This window comes from Triturus cristatus, chromosome 9 (assembly GCF_964204655.1).
Source record: "Triturus cristatus chromosome 9, aTriCri1.1, whole genome shotgun sequence".
Taxonomy (NCBI): Eukaryota; Metazoa; Chordata; class Amphibia; order Caudata; family Salamandridae; genus Triturus; species Triturus cristatus.
Window position 1 is genome coordinate 76,373,941 of NC_140592.1, and position 17,858 is coordinate 76,391,798.

The window sequence follows — 17,858 nt, forward strand, 5'->3', positions numbered from 1 at the left end:
CAAAAATGCGGAGATACAGCCCATGTTAATATGCCCGTAGTGGCCCTTGTTAATATGCCCGTAGTGTCATAATTGTCTATTGCGGTACTCCGTGTCGACTACTGACTAACAGGCAGCCATCTTGAACGGGCTACTTTTCACATTGACGTCATCACAACAAAAGCATTTATTTTTCCAGTATTCAAAATTATAGTTTATTTTGCTGCAGAAATAGTTTAGAAGAATGTATTTGGTTTAAAAGTTGAAACATTCTTACATATTTTAATGCACTAAGGTGATGATTACAGGACAGTTTGAGAAACAGTATTAATCTTTACGGAAAAACAGACCGATTTCTATAACTTAATATGAGCATACTTTTCAAAGAAAGGAGTTCAATGTCTACCATCGGTGCTACATTACCTACCACGAAGGCCGCCTCGGGAACACGCAGATCCTGTTTTCTTTCTAGTCCTTTGTTTCTTTTCCGAGCTGGGACGAGCCAAACGCTTTACGGCTCATGTCGCAAAAGAAGCGATGGCGGTGCAGTGAGCAGTGCTGATACTATAGTGTTATTCGTTTGTTTGGGGGATCATGGACAAGAGGAAGAAGCCGCTGGACGTCACTGCCTCCTCGGTACCTACTGCGGGGGTGGGAGCATGCCCTGGCTGCTGCTGGGGAGGGGATTGTACTCCCCACCTAAAGCTAGTACTCTCCTGTCGGTGCCACCACCAAACTTATGCCCTGTTTATGTTTTCCCATTGCATCTTTTGGCCTCTATTTCGAAGAACAACCCATTGCTCCCAAGTCGTCCTATGTTGCATCAAGAGTGGCATCTTCAGCTAGTTCTGCCTGCCAACGGAGTTTAGTTTCTAGGTCTTTCCAGCACGGAGTCAGTCTTTATTGGCCAACAAGCCACGAGTGGCATGCCACGCATTGGTGGTACCATTTGGCAGCCGTATCATCTCGGTTAGAGCTTTGCCGTTTAAAACACATTTTGAGGAATTTTTGTAGAATGAGAGGGCGCTTTTAATTATCCAGAAATCTACATTGACTTGCTTTATTCAACGTAAATTATTGTATGACGGGGTTACGGGTCGGGAACATCTAATTCTTATTAAATTACTGTGTCTTCTCAACGGGCACCTCAGGAGTTCCCATTCACACCTGGAGTTTGAATATATATATATGCCTCAGACATTTGAGAGCCTCAGGGGCCCTATCGTTTTAACGCCACTGCGTAGCACAGCTCGCCGTCTTACTACACGTAAAGGTCTTTCAGGGAAAAGGGCTGTTTGTAAACTAGTTGTCAGTTTTGGGTGCATTCGGTAGACAAGCTCCCTGGACTCATTGCCGCCCCCCCCCCCCCCCACACTTTTAACCCGCCCACCCAACAATAAATCCGATTTTACAACCACAGAAAATGCTATTTTTTTTTTGGCCCTGTTACAGTTGCTTCTTTAAGCCCTTCCACAAAATGGTCTTTCTTGTGCCTCTGGAAGCCCACTATGTGGACTCCTCTCAAATTCCTTTCTTGACTTCTTAAGCCAATGCCCATCCTTAACGTTACCCTATTGCTTTATGTCAGTAGCACTTCATGTTTACATTTGTCTTTCTTTTATCTGCTATTGTTTTCCATTCCACATCTTTCACTTGTAGAGAACTCTGTCTTCAATGCCCATAATTAATCGATTACTTAGATAAATTGTACTTTGGGAAATGTAGTGTTCTGGTCACACGGACACATCTGGTGACCCTACCCATCCTTACTACAGACATACCCCTCTCTCACTTTCTACATTATGTCCGTCCAGACTTCCTTTTTATACCCATTTGGACCGATGTTACAACTTTGTCAACTATCTGTTAAAAAAATACACATGCTGGGAAGCTTAAAGCCCAACATGTGTTTAATACACAGTAAAAGATAAAATACAATTGTCTTTTCAACTGACCAGAACTCTTGCTAGAAAAAGTCAGTTGGAGTCTAAACCTAAATTACATTCAAATTAAATCAGTGTATACGGTTTTTCTCTTAATACAGGTAAATGAAACAGTCCCACGACAGAAACTTGTTACTCAACTAAACAGTATCTAACATGGATGTGGCAGAATATTCCCTTTGTAAAAGCGCTAAATATCCTGGAAGAGAAGATGTAATCCATACTCGCAATACTTGTTTCATTATTCTCACAAATCCTGCTTCCACTTGCCAGGTCTGAAAATGAGGTCATGCTGCTAGAAAATGTGTAAGGTACAACCCTGAGCACTGCGGTGGTTGACCTCATAAAACCATGTTAATTAGTAAGCATATTCAGCTTAACAAGAAGCTTCAAACTGGTATAAAACAACCTCCATATTTGATTAAATCGTTGCTACATTCAGAATGATGTATGAAGTTACCAACACTGCTTTTACATAGGTTATATGAACATGTTTCAGACAGTATTTGTTGTCATGCTGCTCTTCTGATCCCACTTCAGTACCTTCTTTGACATGGCTCTTACTGATACTCTCTCCATGTAATAACACCTCATCTTGAATCCTCAACGTACGCCGAGTAGAGTCAGAAAATACCCTGAAAAGCTGTACCTTGTTCTGTACTATAAGCCCTCCGGATTCACCTCTAAGTAATATGAACCCTAGGCCCTCTTCCTTGCACCTCCCATGAATATTTTTACAAGCCTTTTTGATAAATGCTTTTTGTCCGGTGGCCATGCCATACTCTAAAATGATATTAGGGAATTTGGGATTGCCTTTCTTACCTTTTTGCAAAGGCAGTGCAGTAATTGAATACGTATCTAGAGTCAACACAATCCCAACATGTGCAACTGCCAATTACATATGAACCGCAAAACCCCCATAAAGAGCTGAACAAGGTGAATTGGCATTTTGATTTAAATTGTAAAAATATACATCTCTGACATGATAGAGTGAATTATTCACTGCTACCAGAAATAGCATTTGTATGTTGTAAACCAAATGTTTTGGTAGGGACTTCTTTGGCTATTTGGCATGTTATTCCTGCAAGAATGAGGGAGGGCAGACAAGGGCCTAACTTCACATGACGCAGCTAACATGTGGGAATTTATAAGTTAATTTATGAAGAGAGTAGTAATGGGTTAGATTGTGATAATGTGTTATATGACGATTTTGTGAGTAACTGAAATGTCTGCGTTTGATTTTTTTAACAAGATTACCATTCCGTATTCATAGAATCTTACCCAGGGACCTGCAGTTAATCCAGTTAAGATACACTTATGCCACATTAGTGTTACTGCAATCGGGAATTGCAGTATTACCCTATATTTAGAGTCAAGTGATTTTGACCAAAAAATACCTTGCGTAAATAAAGTGACTGCAAGTTCTTCAGTATTTATATTTTCCACCGGTCTTTTGTTGATGTGGGATTCCATGATAAAATGAGGTATTGCCACATTACTGAAAATATGGGCAAGTGGAAGTGTGTGATGATACTCATACTGCACATTTCTACTGTTGAGGCAGCACTTGTCTTAAGTTTTCTATTTTGAATTTAATAAGACTTTTGTAACAAGGGTACATTAAAGATTAATCATTATATTGTTTATTTTCCCAGCGGAAAAAACATATAATATAAAGATTGTAAATGTAGGCCACATCTTCTCCCTATATTTTTTTTTTTTGTATCTACTAGTAAATGGTATACTCGGCAACAACACAAGTTAGTATAAAAGACGTGTTATTTTGAGATACTGAGAGGCTCATCCATCTAATAGTCTTTGTGTGGTAGTTCGAGCCTTAAAAGTAATCAATGCTGCCACTAGAGCGAGTGTTGATACCAGATTATGAATTATGTTAGTAACATGTACACTGGATAAGAGCAATACTTCTGTAAAATGTATCTGATTGACCTGGAATGGGCACCCTAGATGCAGTGGGAAAGTGAGGTACATTGAGTCCATTATGGCGCAAGGCTCCAGAGCTGTTGAGTGGGCGAGAAGATCATAGGAGACGGAAGAGTGAATGGGCGAGGTAGCAAATAGTTTTTTCGTTTTATCTGTGCAGTTAACCATTACTCTTTAGATTTTTCCTCAGCTGAAATTTGCTGTTCCTAAAGATGTGTAGTAGTGCCTACCATTGTTGCTTTCAAGGCATTGTTCCTGTGGCAAATGTAATCTGGTTCCCTGTGGTAAATGTCTACATTAACTCTTTTCCACGTTTGATCGGTTTTCAGGTCCTCTTTGGTGGTGGGCAAATATTAACTGATGTTAACTCATCCACATTGTTACCTAATTCCTATTGTTGGTAAGACTACTCTGGTCACTTTTACAAAAAGTTTGCTAGTCATGTCTGTTCATCTCTTAAAGCTACAGAATGTTGCATGCTCAACAGCATTGTTCTTCTCTATTCATAAAATTCTTACTTGTATCAAAAACCTAATTATGGGAGCTGATTGTTAAATATAATGAGAAAAGAACTCGTGTGCTCATGATGTAAGAGTGCTGCTAACATCTTGGGTACAGCAGAAGGTTTTGGTCAATAAGCTGTCTTTAGTGATACATTCACCATTGCATCTCATGCTATTATCCTGTTAATCCGCTTTCCTCAGATTTAGACTTTTTCAACGTGATTTACTGGACCGGGTCAGAGTTGACTTCATATTCCATCTTGTAACGGAAAATGTCTATCTGTTCTTTGGGTAGTAAGTCTATTTTCTACAACCGTTCTCTCTGCCCAGGCTTGATTGATCTAAAGCTTACTTTGTAGAGGGAACCATTTGATGGAAATTCAATGCTTACTTTTAGGTGGTGACTTGATGTTGACTTTCTTTCATTTGTGACTTTTGACAAGATGTAGCTGTTGCTCAGCCCCGACCAAACAGGAATTGCATTAATACCAAGAGTAACCATCTTCCCACTCTGCTCCAAAAGAAAATCTCCCTCAGTGCGAAACAGGAGTGAAGGCAGACGCAGTTCCTTTTTAATGATGACCGGTTTCTTCAGTTCCAATACTGGAATCTCATCCAGATCGTGACTTCTATGTGTGACAGATTGCAGGAATTCCATTGTATATTTATGTAGCCTGTGAGTTTCCACCTTCAAATTTAATAAATACCAAGATTTCTGGGGATGTAAAATTTATTTTTTCCAGCTAGAATCCATGTTGTCGTGAACCCCTGACTCCCCATACCACTAAAGCATTTCTGTTAGTGTGTAGGCCTCAAACGAGAATTTATGGCTGGATGCATTGGAGTATTTATGTGAGCTAGTTTCAGAACCAGCCATTGTCTTGGATCACAAGATCTACACTTAAGAGTAGGCTGGTTGAATCTTTGCTGTGGACCTGCAGAACTTGACTGCGAGATCAGTGAAGTTTCCTTGACATCATGCTTGTGTTGAGAAAAGGGGGAGCCAGAACATTACGTTTGAAATGCTAGGCGTCCAGAATCTTATCGTCATATCTTAGCTACAAGGCAACAGGTGAGAGATGTAGAAATTGTATCTTATTGATTAGACATATGCTAAACTCTGTAAAGGGTGTTTGAAAGCTTCACATGCCAATAGTAAATCTATTTAAACACTAACAAACCCACTAACAGTCACTTCATACCTTAGAGAAACTTCAGCAAGGGTGCCAAACCAACAATCACCACGGCATTTGAAAAAGTACACTCCACTTGGCACTCTTTTCTGTAAATAGAAAAGACACCAGAATCGTCATTGTGAATATCAAGGACCAACATCTGCAGAAATCTACCTACCAACATTGTTAACATACCACTCTAAGAATCAGGATTGTCTACTCTAAACTCAATTTTTTAACATTTCGTCACAGCTCACGTTGGACGCTCTCAATCCTATTTCCACCATTTTGGACACCTACAAAGGGTTGTTGCTCACTCATCAGTATTTGAGTGGCACGTTTCCCTAAAATTCGTATCAGTCTGTGGCGGTTTTGCAGGCCTCTGCGAGTGGCACCCTTTTCATAATTCCAGACTGAGCATGCCATAGATCCAGTAGTTCAGAAGGAGGATTTGTAGGTAAAAACTTAGTATTTACCTTCCACCAATTTCAGATGAATAGAAACGAAAAACAAACGTGTTTGTTAGGTTTAGTGTCACTAATTTGAATTTACAATGTTAATGGATTGACCAACAGTTTGCTTTCAGCACCTTTTATCACCCTCTCTTCAATCCCACCATTCACACACTGCTGCACCATCTATTCCCTTGCACCCCCATTACCCGCTCTCACATCCACTCTACCTCGCACAGTTCACACTGCCCTTGATATGGGCTTTCATGTCTGCACCTGCTCTCACCATCCACTCTCATACCCCGTACCTATTCACACCCCACACCTATTCACACCCCACATTAGCTCACACGTGGAATCGAGTCCCCCATCCTATTTTCTCTCTTATTTTGTGTAAAATGAAAGGAACAGTCAGGAGTTGCAATTTTCCCTCAAATTAAATAACATGATGAGACTTTAAGAGTTGTTAGTGTTTACGGTAGGTACACATTTGTTGCACCTCTGTTCATCTTCAATCACTTAATAAACAGTTATAACTTGCCCCCTCTATACGCCGGTAATAGTTCTGGTTTACTACCTTTTTTGTCAGACTGATTAGTCTTAGGATAAGAGTTATCTTCTTGTTTTTCTTTTGTTTGCCATAGATACAAGCAATAAAGCATAGTGTAGTATACAGTTGTTCAACATGATGTGATAGCTACAGAAATATACATGGGACAGGGTGTATATTTTTAGATCTGGCCTAGAAGGCAGCCTTGGTTCTAGTTCAAGCCTTAAGTAATTGAAAACAAGTTAATAACAAAACGTGTGTGTGTATATGTGTATATATATATCTGTGTGTTTTTGTACCATGTCCTTTAATTTCTTGTCTCTTTAGCTGTCATTCACATTTTACTTCCACCCACCTCGTCAATGGTCGAGCCGTCTTCAGCTGTTGGCTCTTTGGTAGTTAATAAAAAACATTACAAAATTAAGAGAATAAAGTAAAAACTGGAGTCATAATAAAAAACATTTCATTGCAGTAAAAATTAACAATGTAAAAGAGAGACATAGTGTGCGCAAATATCACAATGTATCACAGAAGAGAGTCTCTAAACGCCTCTGCCACCCGGGCATATAATAATTATCTCAAACAAGATAGAAGTTCAGTCCACCCAGATAGCTCCTAGTGTATTTCGGTGTTCAACTCGGCAGGTGACGTACTGCTTGGCTAATGCATCAAAAGCCTTGTCCATACATTTTGTAAATCTGCCTATTAGCCTGCCATCTGACCCTTGAAAACTATAATATGGCCTCAGAACAGGCCCTTATGTTCAGCTCCCAAAAAGGCTGCCCTAAGAATTTTTTCCTCTCACAAAGAAAAGCTGGAAATGCTCGAAGAACATGCACAAATGATTCCTGTGAATAAGATCGAAAACTATATGCTGCAATTGTTCTTTCATATTTTCATTTTTGGGCGATTTCACCTATGTCAAAAAGGCCAAAACGTAGTCTTAAGAATTTGAGTTAACTTTTTCTAAATAGCGACAGAATTAGCTACCTTGGGGTGCAGGTTCATTATTGGTGATAACTAGATGCAGATTATGCTGCTTTTTACAAAAAGGTTTACAGAGTTTTATATAGCACAAACTTGACCCAAAGGTATCTGGTATCAGAGCGCTTTACACAAGCATCACTTGCTTTACATGAGGACACAGTCATTATTATTTTTTTGTTAGGCACGGGGAGATTAAGGGCCTCATGTAGGTAGCCAAATACCGGTCGGTAACGGCCGATTTTCGGTAAATATGCCGTTACCGACCGGTATTCAGACAAGTGAGATGTAGGAGTCCAAAAACCACTTTTCGGTAAATATGAGGCGGTAAATACCGATTCATATTTACCTAATTCTAAAATACCGATTCATATTTACCGAATACATTATTAACGAATCGGTAAATATGAAGTGGTAAATATGAAGTGGTAAAAATTGAAAATGACATGTAGGAGCAGTCGGTAATTAAGAAATCCAGGAAAATCGGTAAATAAGAGTCGGTAATTAACACGGATGGAAAGCAGGTGGTAACCATCAACAATGCATATAAGCAATCCCAAAATGCAACAGCGGGGACAACATGGCCGCCATGTACGTCATTGCAAGGCGCCTACGTCTACAGGCAGCAGGACTGAGGGTGTGGCGACGGGAGGAACAAATCTACAGACAGCGCATCACACTATTCCAGCTGACTGATGCAGAGATACATGAGAGGTACAGGCTACACCCCGAAACCATCATGGACTTAATCAGGGACCTTCACCCACTCCTGGACCAGCCAATAAGAAGGGCGCACGCCATACCCCCACATGTGCAGGTGCTCTGCAGCCTACATCTGTTGGCATCCGGCAGTTATCAGGTGGTGATAGCTGCGGTGGGTGGGGTATCCCAGAGTTGCCTGTCACGTTTCTTCAGGAAGTTCCTGGATGCCATGATGCAGAGAATGCACCACTACATCAGCTTCCCAAACACACAGGCTGCACTGCAGAAAACAAAAACAGACTTTTATCACATGGCACAGTTCCCCCATGTCATCGGCTGTATTGATGGTACACACATCCCAATCTGTCCTCCAGCTGACACAGAGCACATCTACAGGAACAGGAAGTCCACCCACTCCATCAATGTGCAGGTGATCTGTGATGCAGGGAACATCATCACAGATATTGTTGCAAAGTTTCCTGGGAGCACCCACGACTCTTACATCTTCCAGAATAGTGGGATCTACACACGACTGAGAGCCGGAGAATTCGGAGAGGGTTACCTGCTGGGTAAGTAACAGTGACGCCCCTTGAAACCTGCAAATCAGAGTGTATAGAGGCATGTAACTGATGGTTCCCTTTTACTCATCCAGGCGACAGTGCATATGCATGCCGTTCATTCATCCTCACTCCCTACCTACACCCAGCAACCCAGAGTGAGAGACGATACAACGTGGCCCACAAATCTACACGCAATGTGGTGGAGCGCACGTTTGGACTGCTGAAGAGCAGGTTCCGCTGCCTCCACAAGAGCGGAGGCGCACGCCAGTACAAACCCATCACCTGCTGCAAGATAATTGCCACTTGTGCAATGCTGCACAACCTTGCCACGAAAAAAGGTACAGATGTGGAACTAACATATTTTGAGGACAACGAGGATGAGTCAGGCCAGCCAGAGGGCAGCGCAGCTAGAGTGCCAACTGCAATCGATGGGAGAGAGAGACGGGCAGAGATCACATGCAACTATTTCTGAGTAAGTGAGGGGACACAGCGAGTCGTGAGAAGTCATGACGTAGTTTAATGTGGCACCACGCCATGAACACATGAACAGGCCAATCTGGCAATATGCCATCTATACAATGAGTATGTCCAGGGTTACGTCACCCAATGGCAAGTGGATAAGCAGGGCCACATCAATGTTTGCGCATACGCGCTGCAGTGGTGGATTGCACGGCCTGTGCATCCTCACTAGAGCCAACCCCAAGCCGCCTGCTGCTCCTGCGTGCTTCGGGGACGGGGGGTGTGATGCTGCTGCTGGTGTCGATGCTCTCCGCAGCATCCCCTGCAGCAGTTGTCGACGCCTGACTTGTCAATAGCACCCCTAGTGCACTTGTCACCTGCACCATCCCCCGTGACAGGTCGCTGCAGCACTGTGTTAGGCCCTCCTGCATCGTCACAGAGCGCCGGCAAAGTAGGGAAGTCGCAGTTGCCAGACGGTTGAGTGCCCTGCTGGTAGTGTCCCTTCTCTGGCGTTCCCGGCGCCGTGCTTCGATGTCAGCATCTAATTTGCTGCACAACTGCTGGATTGACTGGGACATGTCCCGAATGCCCGCAGCCATGCCGCCAATGTTTGTGTCCATGTTGACTAAGCTTGTCCTCATCACCCGCATGTGCCTCTGGACTGACATTACTGCCTTTGATTGCAGGCGCTGTTGCTTCAACATTTGGCCCTCGAGCCCCAAGAAGACACCATGGCCGTCAGTGGGTGCTGGTGGACTCTGGACACGCGACCTGCGGCGCCCTCTTGCTCCCGTCTGTGCTGCCTGTGATGTTTGGGGCACAGTGGGATGGCTCCCTTCCTGGGGCCCGGTGCGGTCTTCTGGGCCCATGCTGTCGTCTGACGAGGTGTCTAAGGCTCGTAGCCTGGCTGCTGGACGCCTCCTCATTCTCACACCTGCAAGCGGAGATGTGGCCGGTGAATCGAACATGAGTGGCGATGCTGGCTCTGGTGGTGGTGATGCTGGCTCTCGGTGAGGTGATGCTGGCTCTGTGTGCGGCGAGGCTGGCTGCGTAGGTGGTGCGGCTGCAAGTGGGCCTGCACCCTGGTCTGCACTCGTGCTGGCTAGAGGTGATTTTTGTGGCCGGTGTGCCGTCTCCCCTGCAGCATGCCCTGTACTGCATGATGTCACATCTGTGGACAGAAAAACAACATTGGCTCAGTGTCCCCGAAGGGCTGCATTGCAAGCGTCACAATAAATCATTTCACTTTCCAATCTGTCCTCTGTCTCCTTGTGCCTCGAGTGCGTGACATGCCTTGTTGCCCTGTGACATTTACGTCATGGTTAGTGTTGCCCTGACTACATCTCCCGGAATGCATTGCCTGTCTGCACTGACACGTGTGGACTGCAGTGTGATTCTCGTGTCACAATGGGGGATGTGGGATAGGGGTAGGGGCGGCTACATTGCTGTGCTTTCGTCTTACCTTGGTGTGTTGCGGCTCTGGCAGAGCTGTCGGCGTCCCCAAGACCCACGACGCTCTCTTGCTCGAGTGTGGCCGCCACCAGCTCCTCCAGTTCGGTGAGGGCAGGTGCCCTGTTGGTTCCACCTCCGGTCTGGCTGGCCTCCTTCTGGATGTCGCCCATCTTCCTCTTGGTCACAATCCTCAGGTCATACCAGCGCTTTTTGAGGACCTCAATTTCCCTGTGGGTCACTCCCACAGCATTGACCTGCGCCTGGATGGCCAGCCATATGTTGCGCTTTTCGGCCTCAGGCACTTGCAGGGATTGCCTCCCAAACAGCTTCTGGTGCTGCTTCACCACCTCCTCCACCAGCACCTGGAGTTCCTTGGGGCTGAATTTGAGCTTCCTCCTCCTTTCCCCTCCGTCTTTCTGTGTGCTCTGGCTGGACATGCTGTTCGTTTCCCGCTCGCACATGCAACTGCTCCCTGCCTCTCCTCTGCACTCCGAGCCTCTCCAGGGTCGGCTAATTATGTACACCTGCCTGGGTGTGGCCACTTCGGCTAATTGTGTACACCTGCCTGGGTGTGGGCAGTTCCTGGTTGGGTGGGCTGTCGTTGCACAGGATTAGCTGTTTCGTCAAGTCATGTGATGTTATTTACCGAATCCGTACGTACCGATTCGGTATTTTCCGATTCGGTAGATACCACCTCGGTATTTTCCGAATCGGTAGATACCACCTCGGTATTTTCCGATTCGGTAATTATCACCTCGGTATTTACCGAATCGGTGAATTCCGATTCGTATTTACCGACTGTTACCGAATCGGTAACTGTTACCGAATTTTTACCTACATGTAACTTACCGATTCTAATTTACCGATTCGGTACGGCTCGGTATTTAAGAACCGGTAAAATTTATTTACCTACATGAGGCCCTAAGTGATTTCCCCAGAATCACAGGATGTTGCGCGTCCTTGCTGAGACTCGAACCCAGTTCCCCAGATTTTAAGTCGCCTGCCCTAGCCAACTTCTCTCCCCTTTCCCCTTGCTTTGCTTCCAAGATCTATAATTTAACTGTTCGGGGTCTTGTTTTAAACAATGTTTTATCTTTTGAGGCTCGACTTAAAATTTTCCTAAGTGATAACAGGATTTCATGACGCGATCATCTGTAGGTCACTGGGTATTGTCTGAATGGCTAGGATCGAAGGATTGCACTTAGAAGACGAAATTATGAGACCCAAATAATATTTAAAGGTGCCTGTGTCTGCCATAATTAACATAAACCAGAATTTTAGTAAAGCAACATTTTGGGTCAATGATTGTTGAGACCAAACTCTAGACAAAGTTTGGCTTACCTTGCTGAGTTTGGTAAGCTGAACTTTGATTTGTACTGCTTCGACTGTTCCCGGTTGATCAGTTGACCGAATTGCCAGTGAAGGCTTCGAACCCATGTGTGTGCGACTGAAGATATTTAACATTCAGGACTCTAAAAGTGGTTCTAAGGAAGGACCTGTAAGATGGCTCGAAGCTTATTGTAATGTAAATCTAATACTTGATTCCTTGGTGATGAGACTCCATGTACTGTTTAGGGTGGCCTAAAGTTTGGAAAACCACACCAAGGTACTAATGAGTTTGCACTGTTAATTGTAAGGGGGCCCATCTTTCACATTTCCTGGATTTCTTTTGATTCCTTGAAAAAGTGATAACTTTAGTTTTTTCATCATTAATTTCAAAATTGATGTCTACGGTAGCGTTCCAGATTAATCAACAAGAGTTGGAGACCTTTTGCGGAATGATCCATTAAAACTGCATCATCGGCATATTGTAGAATATGCAAAGAATGTTTGTTTCGGTGGCCATGCTCTACAATGTATTCATTCCTCCATGTCATCAACAAACAAATTAAACCAAATGGGTGCCAGCACACACCGCTGTTTCATGCCTTTATCAATGAAGACTTTTTTGGTCAGGGTTCCATCTGCCCCTAGCTTTACCTTGAATCCAGTTATTGGAGTATAAGAATGTGATATAACTGAGAGTATGGTCTACGAGCCCCCAATTGTTTAACTTGTACCAGAGCAAGCTTCTGTCAAATGTTTTCTTGAACTCAATAAAGCATGCATGAAGGGGTCTGCTGTTAGTTATAGAATTCTGTAAGTACATCGAAGTGCAACAGTGTTTTCAATGGCGTTGCTGTTTCTCCGAAATCCAGTTTGGAATGATGGTTTCAAATTGCGCTTCTCCGCCCGCTCACATCTTAAAGGATTCGGATAGGTAAAATATGATCGCATTTATACATCCACCTAAAAAGAGCTGCACTTCGGTGCCTCTTGGGGTAGGCCAATAATTTATAATGCCAATGTTTTTTTTATTTGATTCTTTAACATTTTTAGTCATTGTGTGATTGAACAGTGTTTTTAGACAACCGTAATTTAGTGGTAATAACTTTTCTATGCACCAATAATGAGCAAATTATCCTGTGATGTGCATTAAAACTAAAGAGTTAGTATACCTCTTCCAAGTATGCCACTTTGCTAGGAAGCACCCATTTTATTCTATTCAAATTCTATGCGATGGTTAATTCACTTTTCCTTCTATTTTTTTTTATTGCAAGCATGTGACCTTCATCTTGAAGCAATGGCATTTTGTTGCATTTTTAGCATGCATGTTTAAGACATTACGGAGTCACTTCAAAAGAGATCTGTTATATCTCACATTACTTCTCTCCCTGTCCTAAATATGAAGAAATCATTCAAACCAATGACCTCACCTAGTCACTTATTGCTAAAAACATCCGCATTGATGTTAGTCTACATTTTAGATTGTCTGTAGTCAAACAATATCAGTAAATGAAGTTGCAAGGCGTTCTGATGAGCACATTATGACCCTGTGTTTTATTAAATCCTAACTCGTTTTCAATAGTCCTCTTACTTGTATGTTTTAGTTGGTAGATCTCAAGGCAGAACTCTTTCGAAAGCAAGAAGAATTTAAAAAGGAGAAACTTTTGAAGGATGCAGGAGAACCAGTTAAACCCAAGACTGTCAGTAAGGTAAGAATGGATGTTAATAATGACAGCTTAACTCAGTTTCACTCAGTGTATAATTCAATTTAAGGTTATAGTTGCATTGCTTTCCTTAGGTCCGCTTGCATCCTGGAGAATTCACCTGATTGCATAAAATGTGTCCATAGTCTGTCAGACTGAATGTGCATCACATCTGTCTCCATCTAAAAGTTCCTGTGTTTCCTAACTTGTTAACATGAATACTTTTCTATTGTTTTCTTTCTACTTTTAATTTTGATTGCACACTGAAGGCAGCAAATCCTTCATTTTAAGGTGATTCTGATCACACCAGTGAACTATGTTCTGGGTTAGGTGTGTCTTTATGAAAATCAATCAAAATATCTTCAATCTCTTGTTGCATCTTAATTCTACATCCTCACATACGCTGACATTTTAACATTACATACGTGCTAACCTTGTCCTCTTGCACATGTGTGAACATGCATCTTTATAAAGGTTCTGTGTCACTACAGAAACCTAACATCTGGGTGAAGCAGAACTCGGGGGTCACAGAGAGGGCAGAGAAAGATGTTGAAGAAAGAATTGAAGAGGACAAATCGCTGGACAAATCAAGGTAATGTTAAGATATCTTGAGATGATTTTAGGCCTATGTACTTTCTCTGCTATATGTTCAGCTTCTCCCACCTTCTGTTACTTGACAGTTGTCTGTTATCACATTTAGTTAAGTTCACTGATGTGGGTTAGAAGCGGCGCATTGCTGCTTTAAATTAATTAATTAATAATGTTTCCCGTATTTCCATTGGTGGTTCTGGAATGCTTTCCTTTTCAAACATATCGGAGACACATAATTAGCGTTATTGCATGCACCTGTTAGGCAATAATGGCTCTTCATTAACCTTCACACTTTTAAAGGTAGGATAATCAACATACATTATTGCCTTGAATGTAAGGGCAGTGAGGCTATTGGCTCCCCCATCTGTGAGTTCAACTCGCCTTCAGTTCAAGCTGCAGGTCGACCTCCAAAGATGCTGCTCTCGGTTTGACTCCATGTCCGCCCTGCCCCTTCTTTCTCAATATGCAAATGTCAGTCCAAATGCCACGGAGCATTTGAAAAAAACACATTTCAGTTTATTATGTTTTTTTTTAATAGCCTTACCGATGTTGTTAATGCTTACATTTCCACTTTGACGGGGAAAGAGCAGGACCAGCATAGAAAGAAAGTGAGAGCAGCCTTCCATAAGAAATATCTCTGTAACTATAGTTAGGTCAGAATTTCCATCTGAAGAGCATTTTTTGTCTAGGTAATAACTTTGGCGCCGATTGATGAATCTGCACAAAACATTCCTTAAAAGAAAGTTTGTCCGCCTCAGCTCTTTCATAGAGAGAATTGCATTGACCTGTCAGGCTGGGGCCAAGAAAAGCGGGTGATACCAAAATGTTGACTTGCCATGCTATTTCCCATTAGAACTTTACTCAAAGTGTGCTTTTTGGAATCTGGTGTAAATCTGTTCACCCGTTTTGGAAAAGTTCACGTTTAAAGCGGTGCTCGGTTTAGACTTGAAAGGGGGGTTAAAAAGTTAGGTATATCTGGGCAGTTAGTCCCGTAGGAGTCTCACGGTATCAATAATTCCAAAAATAGGGCCCTCTGATTGGCTGAGGGAGCCTTTTCTCCTGTGGACATTTTGTTATTGCAGGACTGGTTCTGCAGTTGACTGATCTGGTTGGTTGGTCATAACTGTGAACAAAATATTGTCTGCCATTACAAGACTCTGGGACTCCGTTCCCTTGTCTTGAAATAGTTTGTAAAGAAGAGTAAAAGTGTGTAGGGTAGGGGCACCTGCACTTGTGAAGCAGACTCAGAGCAAACCACCCATAAGCCAACATTTGAAAAAAATCATGCCGCAGTACTGCAATACTCTCGTAGGACTCAGTGCAGTCATTCCGTGAGGTACCGCAGTACTATAGCGGGAGTGCTGTTAAAGCTTCACCCACCCGTGCTATCGCTGTTCTTTGCAAGCTTCATAGGAGGAGACTGCATGGCACGGCAGTAGCATGGGGTTGAAGCTTGCGCGGCTGCTCCTGCGGTACCTGCAAAAAATGTTAAATAAAATGTGGGAGTGGGCGTCCATGGGGCATTGCACTGTTGACCTGCCCAGAGGTCAGGGTTAGCAGCCAACTCCCTGCTGCACACGGCGAAGGGTTTGGGCAGAGGGGGTTTGGGTCCAGGCCTTGGAGCCAACCACTTTAGCCTTACACAGCTGGGAAGCTGGCTGAATAGGATTAAAAAGAAGAAGAAATTCACTGAGAAAAAAACAAAGGTTAGAATGATGTTATAGTTGGGTATAGTAATAAGATCTTAACTTATGTGAAAAAAAACTAGAAAACAGTATAGGTTAACTTGATGTTAATGATCGGCGTTGAAATAAGATAAAACGTAATGTTTAAAAAAACAAAGCACTGAAATTCACCTGTAGTAAATGACTCAGCTAACTATAACTTGCGCCCTTGCCATGCACTGCTTATGACATCACGTATTACATCATTCATGACATGTTAAATGACATCACCCATAACACCACATTCATTTATTGCATAGTAATATTTACGTTAGTTATGTCTATCAGCGTTTGGCGCCGATTTGCTATTTCAATACTAGTCTCTTTTTCATTATTCTTATCCTTTGTCTTTTTAGGTCTCGGGACCATCCGGTCGGCAGACCGGAAGTCCGGAGATTTAATGACTTGGGAGAAGAGGGGCTTGAACCCGCCCCTCTTCTGCCCTGTTCTCCATTGGCTGGCCTCGTAAATGCTGGCGAGCCATTGGAGAAGAGGTCCCGTCACTCCAATCATGCTCCGTCCTTTTCAGATCGGGGGGCGTGTTTTTGGCAAAGTCTCAGGGAGGAGACAACAGCAAAACACGCCCCCGAATCCGAAAAGGACGCTGCCTTGGTCGTGTGCTCGTCCGCTCCCCCTTCGTCCGTTGCTTGCTGGTTTAGCTGCGCCTGTCTCAGCAGCAGTTGCAGAATGTTACATTTCCCAAATAAAAACCAATCCCGTGAGAGCCGGTTGTGGAGTCCGCGTGGGTAACGTGGGCGCAGCGGCGCTATGACTGGAGTAGCGGGGGAGGTCGGCGGTGAAGAGGACAGTGGAAGCGAGCTGGAGACCAAGCAGGTATCCGAGTTAAGAGCAGGAAGCAGTGTGAGCCTGGCCGCCCCTCTCCACTTTCACTTCTACGTTTCTAAGCACCAGTAAACAGTAATCACCAGCTCAGCGCCTTTTGAACTCTGGAAGGAAGGCTGTCTTCGAGGCACTATTGAGAATGACCCTACAGCCTGTTCCACGCAGCTCTTTCGCTGCAGTGAGACACCACAGAGTCTGGGACGGGACAGCAGAGAGCACACGCATGAGGGCAGCAAAGCGTTGTAACCTGAGGCGCTATACTCTGCCAGGCACCGCCCTTACGGAAGCCACGAGCAGCGCATTCCTGACACGGGTGAGTTCACCACAGCTCGGCTTGTGAAGCGCTGCATGATTACAGCACGCCTGAGGCCATAGAGCGCAAAGAGAGGCCCGGGGCTCGGAAACACGGACTGCATATAGAATACGATTGTGCGGCCGTTTACACTGGCAGTAGTGCACATATAAAAACAAACACCGTCTTCTATCACAGCAGAGCCCAGCCGTGTCGCACAGGCGCAACTGCAGGGCCAACTCACTCTTTCAGCCTTCCGAAGTCAACAAATGAATGGCTGCAGTAATTTTGTATCACCAACAAGACACAGCTCGGTCTGTGCCAGGCGTTATATGAGGGGTGACTGTAACCGTGGGCACCAAGACACCACAGCCTGGAAGGTGTGTGTGTGGCAAGCACCAAATAGTACACCAGCCTCGCAAGGCACTATTGGGTGGCACGCACCTGGACAGGGGCTGATGAACAGACATATGGCGCTTTAATGTGGACATGCCAACCAGGCCCCACACTTCAGCGAGGGTCTGAGAAAACACCACGCACACCTCAATGCGGTCTGTGGGTGAATACGTCACCCACTATAGCAAGACCTCAAGGGACACTGGAGGAGTCCACAGTGGGGATAATATTTATTTAGGCCATTTTATATAGCGCAGACTTTACCAAACGGTGTCAGAGC

General features: G+C 43.8%; 1 protein-coding gene across 1 annotated transcript in view; it reads left to right on the forward strand.

Annotated features, from left to right (window-relative positions):
- Positions 1–458: 458 nt before the first annotated feature.
- Positions 459–17,858, forward strand: part of CCDC174 (coiled-coil domain containing 174) — a 51,396-nt gene continuing 33,996 nt past the window's right edge. The window contains exons 1-3 of the mRNA XM_085624448.1: positions 459–615; positions 13,634–13,738; positions 14,224–14,324. Of these exons, the coding sequence (XP_085480574.1) occupies positions 574–615; positions 13,634–13,738; positions 14,224–14,324 (248 nt within the window). The 5' untranslated portion in view covers positions 459–573. The remainder of the gene's footprint in view (positions 616–13,633; positions 13,739–14,223; positions 14,325–17,858) is intronic.